The sequence below is a fragment of the Rutidosis leptorrhynchoides genome, chromosome 2, assembly GCF_046630445.1.
Source record: "Rutidosis leptorrhynchoides isolate AG116_Rl617_1_P2 chromosome 2, CSIRO_AGI_Rlap_v1, whole genome shotgun sequence".
NCBI classification, from domain to species: domain Eukaryota; kingdom Viridiplantae; phylum Streptophyta; class Magnoliopsida; order Asterales; family Asteraceae; genus Rutidosis; species Rutidosis leptorrhynchoides.
The window spans coordinates 121,491,175-121,500,619 of record NC_092334.1 but is presented as its reverse complement, the minus strand read 5'-3'; the positions used below and the strand labels follow the sequence as shown (position 1 = coordinate 121,500,619).

The 9,445-nt window shown below is 34.8% G+C and overlaps 1 protein-coding gene across 2 annotated transcripts; it reads right to left on the bottom strand.

Annotated features, from left to right (window-relative positions):
• Positions 1 to 4,038: 4,038 nt before the first annotated feature.
• LOC139891335 (uncharacterized) lies at positions 4,039 to 8,329 on the bottom strand. Of its 2 annotated transcripts, none has more exons than XM_071874293.1 (3): positions 8,032 to 8,329; positions 5,225 to 5,887; positions 4,039 to 4,746 (listed from the first exon to the last, which is right to left on the bottom strand). In XM_071874293.1, the coding sequence occupies exons 1-3, from the start codon at positions 8,171 to 8,173 to the stop codon at positions 4,418 to 4,420; spliced, it is 1,134 nt and encodes a 377-aa protein (XP_071730394.1). In that variant the 5' UTR covers positions 8,174 to 8,329; the 3' UTR covers positions 4,039 to 4,417. The 2 variants fall into 2 exon arrangements, with proteins under 2 accessions (XP_071730394.1, XP_071730395.1); XM_071874294.1 differs by having other exon boundaries at positions 5,225 to 5,830.
• Positions 8,330 to 9,445: the final 1,116 nt, after the last annotated feature.

Sequence of the window (9,445 nt, the reverse complement as noted above, 5' to 3'; positions counted from 1 at the left end):
TCTTTCTTCATAAGTTCCTCTTGAAGATAACTATTCATTCTTTGTTCATGAACTAACAAACTCCCATGTACTTCATCAATGGTTAAGGTACTCAAATCATTTGATTCTTCTATTGAGCACACAACATAATTGAACTTAGAAGTTAATGATCTGAGTATCTTACTTACAATGGTGCCCTGATCAACTGTTTCACCATTCGCTTTCATCTTATTGGCCACAGTGAGAGTTCTTCCCAGGTAAATATCGATCTTTTCTCCTTCTGCCATGACTAGCAATTCAAACTCTTTTCTCAGCCCCTGAAGTTGTGCCCTCTTTACCTTTGTCGAACCTTGATACTTGTGTTTCATTGAGTCCCAGATTGACTTAGAGATGCTCTTGTCAAGAATTGTTCCAAGATTTCTCTGTCGATAGCTTGGAATAAGAAATTCTTTACCTTCAGATCCTTGAGTTTTGCTTCTTCTACACTTCGCTTTTGCGCATCATTCGCGGGTACTATTTTAGCTTAAATTGTATACTAATACAACAACAACAACAACAACAATACCCAATCCAACGAAAGTGGGGTATGGGGGAGGTGAGTGTAGACAATCATTCCTCGTACCCTAGATTAGAAGAAAGTCACTACTCCACCCGCTGGTATAGAACCCGCGCCTAGATAAGGTCGTCCCTCCCTCTACTCTAACGCAAAAGAGATTGCTTCCTAAAGGACCTCCGGCCCGAAGAGCTCATAAGAACGAAATAGAGAGGGCAAATGATACGTACCTGTACGAGTAATGAGCGCCTAGCAAGAAGCAACCATACACAGTAACCATAAAGGGGACACATATAGCAGTAATGCACAACAGTAAGGCAAAGAGCATGAATAAAATAGTGCACATAACCATTTAATTTCAGGTAGACATACAGACAAACAAAATATATACATATACATATACATATACATATACATATACATATATATATATATATATATATATATATATATATATACATATATATATATACATACATATACATATATATATATATATATATATATATATATATATATATATATATATATATATATATATATATATATATATATATACCCACCCACACAGACACACACATCGATATATATATACCACACGAAAGCATGAAAAAAAAAAAAAACTCGTGCTTAAACATAAATACATATAGATACATTCGTAGATATATATACCTAGGTACATATACAAGACAGACAAACATACATACACCAATACATGCACTTAGATACATAGATACATATATAGATACAAACATATACATCGGTACATATATATAGCCTAAAAACATATACATAGATACAAAGGCATATAAACCATGTAGAGGGGTATAAATAGTGTGGTTATTGAATATCTGGTTATAGTTATATATGTAGTTGTATAATAAAAGTAACTAACACAATGAAAAAAAAAAAAAAAAAAAAAACCTACTCAATAATTCTAATTCTACTCCTCCACAGGCTCCTATCAAAAGTCATGTCCTCCGTCAGTAGGAGCTCTTTCATGTCAAGCTTCAATCTATCCTCCATCCTACGTCTAGGTCTACCCCTTCTCCTTACGCCGCCAACGGCGAGGGTCTCGACTCTCCTAACTGGGGCTAAAAGTGGACGCCTCCTAACATGCCCAAACCATCTAAGTCGTCCTTCCCTAAGTTTGTTGATGATGTTCCCAACTTCCAATTTCTCCCTAAAAACTCCATTTGGTATCATATCTAGCATGGTCTTACCACACGTCCATCTAAGCATCCTCATTTTTGCCACCTCCATCCTCCTCTCTTGGGCCTTCGTCATTGGCCAACACTCTGATCCGTACAACATGGCTGGTCTAATTGCCACCTTAAAGAATTTACCTTTCAGTTTAAGTGGGACCTTCATGTCGCACAACACCCCTTTCGCAGCCCTCCACTTCAACCATCCTACTCGTATACGATGCGTCACATCCTCATCTATCCTTCCCGAAATGTGAAGCATCGAGCCTAAATATCTAAAGGACTCTTGCGGGGGTAGAATCTGATCCCCAATTCTGATATCCACTATATCGCCGTGTTCCTCTTCGCCCCCCTTGAAATCGCATCTAAGGTACTCCGATTTAAGTCTGCTAATCCGTAGGCCATTTGATTCTAAGGCGATCCTCCATTGCTCTAGCCTCCTGTTAAGCTCATCCTGAGAATCCGAAACTAATACAATATCGTCGGCGAAAATCAGGCACCATGGGATGTTGTCTTGTATCCTATGAGTCAACTCGTCTAGGATCAAAGCGAAAAGATAAGGGCTAAGGGCAGATCCCTGATGTAAACCAACCTCTACCGGGAAAAACTCTGTGTTTCCTACCGTCGTACGTACACGAGTCTTCGCCCCCTCGTACATATCTCTAATATATCTTATATATCTACTTGGGACTCCCCTAGCATTAAGAGTCTTCCAATCAGCTCACGCGGGACACAGTCATAAGCTTTTTCCAAGTCTAAGAACGCCATGTGTAGGTTCTTTTGCTTTTCCCTATACTTCTCCATAAGGCTTCTAACTATGTGAATCGCTTCCATCGACGAGCGTCCTGGCATGAAGCCGAATTGGTTCTCTGAAACCTTTGTCTCGCGTCTGAGCCTCGTCTCGATCACTCTTTCCCAAAGCTTCATAGTATGACTGAGTAACTTTATGCCTCTATAGTTACTACATAATTGCGCATCTCCCTTGTTCTTGTAAATGGGAATAACCTCACTGAGTCTCCATTCCATAGGCATATTTGCGCTTCTAAACGTCGTGTTGAAAAGGTTTGTCAACCATCTAACCCCGTCACCTCCTAGGCACTTCCACGCCTCAATCGGAATTTGGTCTGGTCCTACTGCTTTGTTTCTCCCCATCTTTCGTAGGGCCAATCTAACTTCCTCCTGATTAATCCTCGTGCAGAAACAGTTGTTTTGAAACTCCTGAACCTCGTGGGGTTCACCGTTCCGCTCTGGTCTTCCCCTACCGAAAAGGGATGCAAAATATTCTTCCCATCTTTTCCTAATAAGGTCTTCTCTCACTATACTTTGCCCTGCTACATCCTTGATATATTTGATGTTACATAAGTCCCTCCTTCCTCGCTCCTTAGCTTTGGCTATCCTATATATGTCATTAGCTCCCTCTTTAGAGTCTAGTTTTCTATATAAGTCTTCATATGCTTTGTCTTTTGCAATTGCTACGGCCTTCTTAGCTTCTTTATATCTTTCTTCTACCCTAGTTCTCTCTTCAGGTGTCCCTTCTCCAAGAGTAATGAGCTCCCTAAACCTCGTCTGCTTTAACGCGACTTTCGATTGGACATCGTCACTAAGCCACCACGACTCTCTTCTACTCTTATGGGCTCTCGATGTCCCTATAGCCACTCCTAAGGTCTCTTTTGCCACATCTCTGATAGTGGACGCCATGCGATTCCATATCTGGTCTGCGTCCGAAGGGGCAACGTAATCCTCTTCTACACTCAATCTATTAACAACAATCGCTCTAAAAGTCTCCGCATTCGCTCCATAGAGGTTCTTCCAAAGAATTCTAGGTTGTACAGCCCTAGCCCTCCTGCCAACTCTTCCCCTAGTGACTAGGTCCATGACCAGCAATCTGTGCTGGGAGGAGCACGTCAAAGCTGGAAGGACCTTACAGTCCCTACATGTCCTAATGATAATGATAAATTGTATACTAATACTAATGATAAATTGTATACTAATACTAATGATATTGGTTACCATCTGGATGTTTTTTTACAAATGTTACCCAATCTCGATGTTTATTTCAATTGTTACCCAACGTCTACAGTTGAGGATGGGACCCAAAAAGGTACTTGATTACATACTTAAAACTTATATCTAGCGTCTAAATTGCACCAAGTCATGTGATTTAAATTGTGAAGTCAATGTCAATCGCACCAAGTAATTGTGTTTAAATCGCACCAAATCATTGGGTTTAAATTGTTCAGTCAATTGAACCAAGTCATTCGGTTTAAATTGTGCAGTCAATTGCACCAATTCGTAGCTGTTGAATCAATTGAACAAGATACTGTTTCATTCATATTGAGTAAAGTTACATAATTGAAGAACATACAAAGCTATAAATACTCTTTACTGGTACAGAAGAAGACAAAATAGCTAAGCTACCACTAACAAACAAACTAACTATTAACAACTTCTGACTAAATTAGCTTAAAAAATACAACTGCATTTGGTTAATTGCTTTGTCCACTTGTTATATTGACTGGAGGTGATTATGCTGCTGATGCTGTGTATACCTTTAAACATAAGCTCCAAAGCTTCCACGAAGTCTTCACATTACAAGTCAATTTTATTTTGGAAAAGCAAATTTATGAGTCAATTAGATCATCACATATCACATTCTGTTTTTCCACATGAAAAAGAAAACCTACACAAATGGAACTTGAACTTTAACTCTCGCATCATGTTTATATTTCTGTGTTGTAAGAGGGATTATCACTTTGATGTCTTTACATCCTTTGATTGCAACGACATCCGAAGATTTGAAACAATCGGTTGGTATTTCCGTGATATTGTTTATAGCAATCCCATCATCTCTTATAATCCACAATAATGGGCCAATAAGAAAGACTTTGAAATTCTTATCGCGGTCTTCAACACGCAAACGCAAACGCCCGTGCATCTCCCTACCAGAATTCACCGTTCTCAAGTCCACAGTATGATACCATTTTTTCTCCATCATCTCCCTCATCCGCCCTAATATACCACTCGATCATGTTATTAAACAATTGAAGCTACTTAACTACTGATGTTATCTCCTAAAATGAAAAAGTAACGCTAAACCGGGTTTTACCCTATAATTGGATAGATGGATTTTGTTAGCGACAACCCTTAGGGTTGTCGTTAATACGCTTTAAGATGTTGTACATAGCGGTTACCAGTCACTTTTTAATGGTGATTGTCAGAATGTACAATAACTTAAAACCATTGTTAACGACAACCCTTAGGGTTGTCGTTAATACGCTTTAAGATGTTGTACATAGCGGTTACCAGTCACTTTTTAATGGTGATTGTCAGAATGTACAATAACTTAAAACGTGTTAATGACAATCCCTAAGACTGTCGTTAGCAAAATCCTAATAAGATGGATTTACATCCGTGAGTCTGGGTTTTTAGCGTATACAAAAAAAACGGAACCAGGTATTATATAATAAAAAGTTGCGGTAATACGTACCAAGATAAGATATGGCGTCATCAACGATAAGGTGAAGATAATTTGGTGATGTGGCGGCATCTTCATCAGGGCGAGGATGATGATTTGGTGATGTGGCGGGAGGGCGAGGATGATGATTTGGTGGATGTTGTAAATCAGAGGAGGAGGAGGAGGATGATTTGGTAACAAGCTGCTTGGATATTGTTACCACTACCCCTCCATTTTCAGGCTCTACCCAGAAGTCATTAAAGTTGGCCTTTAAATTAGGTGGTAAATAAACATTGGAAGTGTAGTGTCTACGAATGTCCAGTTTCTGCACGTACCCTTCAATCCACAAATAGTTTTTGACGCCAGAATTGTGTTTCAACTTAAGATAAAGTCCACAGTCATCCAAATCATGCAACACCCAATTCTTAGGTATTCCCATATCTATGAATATATATAGGTTTTCAGGAGTGTCGGTGATCTTTTCAATTCCGGGTATATTTAGTGAAAACTTCATGGGTGTACCAAGTGTTGTGTCCACATCACCTTTACTTTCACCTCGAGCTTCTAAACCCTCCACCCTAGATGTAACACGCAGTGTATGAGGGATGCACTTTAATAATCTGTTCGCAAACTTAGGAGCTGTGTTTGATGGGGGGCATCCAAATCCAAATACTATATTCCTTGGTGACAATTCTTCTGAATATATATATATATATATATATATATATATATATATATATATATATATATATATATATATATATATATATATACACACACACACACACATATATACATATAGGGGTAGGATCAAGAGGGAAGTAACCAATCGGGAGAAGCGGGGGGAAACAAAAACTTTTTTTTTTTTTTCGTTTTTTTGAAAAAACTTTGTTCACGAACATTATAGATGTGATGAAAATATGAACATTTAGTAGAGACACTTTGTGATAAATGTTATTATTTTGGCGGGAAAATGCTCGAAGAAGTAATATATAACAATTATCGTGTTTTTCGAGCGTATGTTGGGGTTTTAGCTATTGGGGTTTAGATATTAGGGTTTAGATATTAGGGTTTATAGGGTTTAGAAATTTAGGGTTTAGGGTTTAGATTTAGGATTTAGATTGAGTTTTTAACACGAACGGTTTAGAGTTTAGGGTTTAGGGTTTGGTGTTTTGGGTTTATGGAATAAACCCAAAACACCAAACCCTAAACCCTAAATCCTAAATCAGGCTAAATTTTACTTCACAAAACATGAAAAAAAACGTTCATATTCTTCACGAACAATATTATCTTGAATGTTATTTTTGTCGATCGTTTTCCCGCCTAAATAATAACATTCATCACAAAGTGTCTCTTCTAAATGTTCATATTTTCGTGTGATCTTGATGCCGGAAAAAAAAATTCCAAAAAAAGGAAAATAAAAATAAAAATTTACTTCCCCCCGCTTCCCCCCGATTGGTTACTTCCCCAATGATTCTGCCCCTATATATATATATATATATATCATCTTTCCAATTAGCTAGCTATACATTTACATTATACATATTGGTCATGTTTGGCAACAAGCGTTTTGAAATTTTTTGGAGCTTTTAACTTTTATGAAAAAACTCATATCAAATAAAAAGCTCCGTTTGGCTGTAAGAGATTAAAGCTTTTTGAAGGAGAGAAAAAGGTAAAAGCTACTAGAAGTAGCGTTTAGCTTTTAGCTTCTAATGTTTTGTCATTTTACTCTTTCTTTTAATAGTTTCAGCTACTCTGCCAGACGACTAAATACAGCTGACAGCTGGCTGGCTAAATTTGCCAAACATACCCATTATATTACTATATAAAATATAAAAATATAATTATACTGTGTACGTAATTAAGATTTTTTTAAAATAAAAAATTAAAATAGAACCCACCATTGGGGTTTTGAGTGTATCATAAAAAAATCAAACAGTATGGTAATTAGGTACTATTAAATAAAATCACACCTATTTGTCCCAAAATAAGACTGTCAATTTTGAATAAAATAATAACTTTAAATTCGCATATATCATCATCTTTTCAAATTAGCTAGCTACATATTATACATTATACATACTACATTATACCATACTGCCTATGTAAGATTTTTTTGAATAAAAATGAAAACTTTAGATCAACAGAGAGCCAAAAACTGTGATTTTTATTATACCTAAATAAAACATCAAAAAGTATGGTAATTGGGTAGTACTCCATTTGATAAAATCACACCTATTTCTCCCAAAATAAGTGTGTCAATTTTGAATAAAAATAATAACTTTAAATTCGGAAAGAACGCATAAAATTGGATTTATTCTGAAATACTCGTATATATCATGTTTTCCAAATAGCTAGCTACACATTATATTATACATATATTACTATAATATAACATACTGCTTATGTAAGATTTTTTGAATAAAAATATGAACTTTAGATTCACAGAGAGCCAAAAACTGCGATTTTTAGGGTACCATAAAACAAACGTCTAAAAGTATGGTAATTGGGTACTATATGATAAACTGCACCTATTTGTCCCAAAATAAAAATGCCAATTATGAATAAAAATAAAAACTTGCAGAGAACACAATATAGAAAAGTATAATTTAATTGGGTGGCTGTTGACGAAAATTAGAAGATTTGCCCCAAAAATCATAGATCTGACAATAAGAAAATTCTTATAATAATATTAAATTGAACATGAGGGCGACTAACCTTGATTATTATATTTATATATCTATAGAAAATTCGAATAAAAATAGAAACTTTATATACACAGCAAACCCAAAATTGGATTTTTATGTGTATCATAAAAACAGAAAAAAGAAAGGGCGTACCGAGAATGAATCTGACTTCAGATATTAGAGATCTGGCTTCAGCAATGAAATAGCGAGGATGATGATTTGGTGGAGGCCGTAAATAAGGGACGACAACGGAGGTGGACGATCTGGAAACAAGCTTCTTCAAAACCAACGCCATCGATTTCAATTTAATTTAATTTAATTTAATTTAATAATCAACAATTGATAATCGATTTGAATAATCGATAGTTGAAAGACTAAGATACTGTAGCGTCCTTGTTTATATTTATATTAAACTAAATTTTTTGGGCGAGAGGACAATACTTTTGTTGCTGTGGTTGGTTTCTTTTTATCACTTGTTTTTTCTAGTTTCTTCTAGAATTATAATTCAACTGCAATAAGGATATATACTACGTTTTTTTATTCCGTGTGTTACTCGGGTGTATAAAAAATCGTAAAAAAAATTTAATTTGCATTTCATAATAAGATATAAATAACGATACTAAAAAATAGTACTCTGTAAAAGTATAAAAAATATTTAAGAGCCTGTGGTGTTGACCAAATTCAAAAATTCTATTAAGTTTAAGAGCCCGTGGTGTTGACAAATTTTAAAAATTCCTCTTGAGTTTAAGAGCTCGTTGTGTTAACAAATTTTAAAATTTCATTTGAGCTTAACAGCTCGTGGTATTAATAAATTTTAAAAGTAATTTTGAGTGGTGTAATGTCTACAATTTTTTTTCTTAACATTAATATCTTTTTAATATATAAATTATATACTATGTAAATGTAATGTAATATTTAGAGTACATAAAATTTTTTTCATGGAATGTAACATTAGTAAAGTATATATTATATTATTTTAGAATTATTACTACTACATACTAATTCCTATAGTTGCAAACTAGTTGGGCGACCTGACTTTGCGCCGGTTCTTCACCCTTGATTAACATTAATTACATAGATAATTAATGAGAAAGTAATTATTTATCATTTTTATTTATTTATCGTTTTGTCGAGGAAGAACCAAAAATAGTTATGTGTTGTAATAAGCGTGAAAGTAATTATTCATCAATTTTTTTGTTTTACTTTTCGTGTTGTCGAGAGAAAAGACCCAACTGCTCAATCAATAAAGTGAAACGTACATCAACGATTGGTACAAACTATTTAATAAAATAAGGAAAACTATTTATATAATATATATATATGTGTGTGTGTATATATAATAATAATAATAAATAGTTATTAGATAGTAAAAAATTATGTGGTCCATCTATAATGAATGAGAAGTTTAATGGTTAAATTATAAAATGTGAAAACTTTGTAGTAAGTTTATAAAAGCTATAAAGTTAATTATTATAAAGTGTGTGGTTGAATTGTAAAAAAAATAAAGTTTGGTGTGAGTTTGTGAAACTTGTAAATATAATGAATGAGAAGTTTAATGGCTAAATTA

What these genes read in the sequence shown, in the direction of transcription:
- LOC139891335 (XM_071874293.1), bottom strand. Translation starts at nt 8,173, where the DNA reads ATGGCGTTGGTTTTGAAGAAGCTTGTTTCCAGATCGTCCACCTCCGTT. An exon ending in TGAAGTCAGATTCATTCTCG is followed by an intron (nt 5,888 to 8,031) that starts GTACGCCCTTTC and finishes ATATATATTCAG; the next exon opens with AAGAATTGTCACCAAGGAAT. An exon ending in TGACGCCATATCTTATCTTG is followed by an intron (nt 4,747 to 5,224) that starts GTACGTATTACC and finishes GTGGTATATTAG; the next exon opens with GGCGGATGAGGGAGATGATG.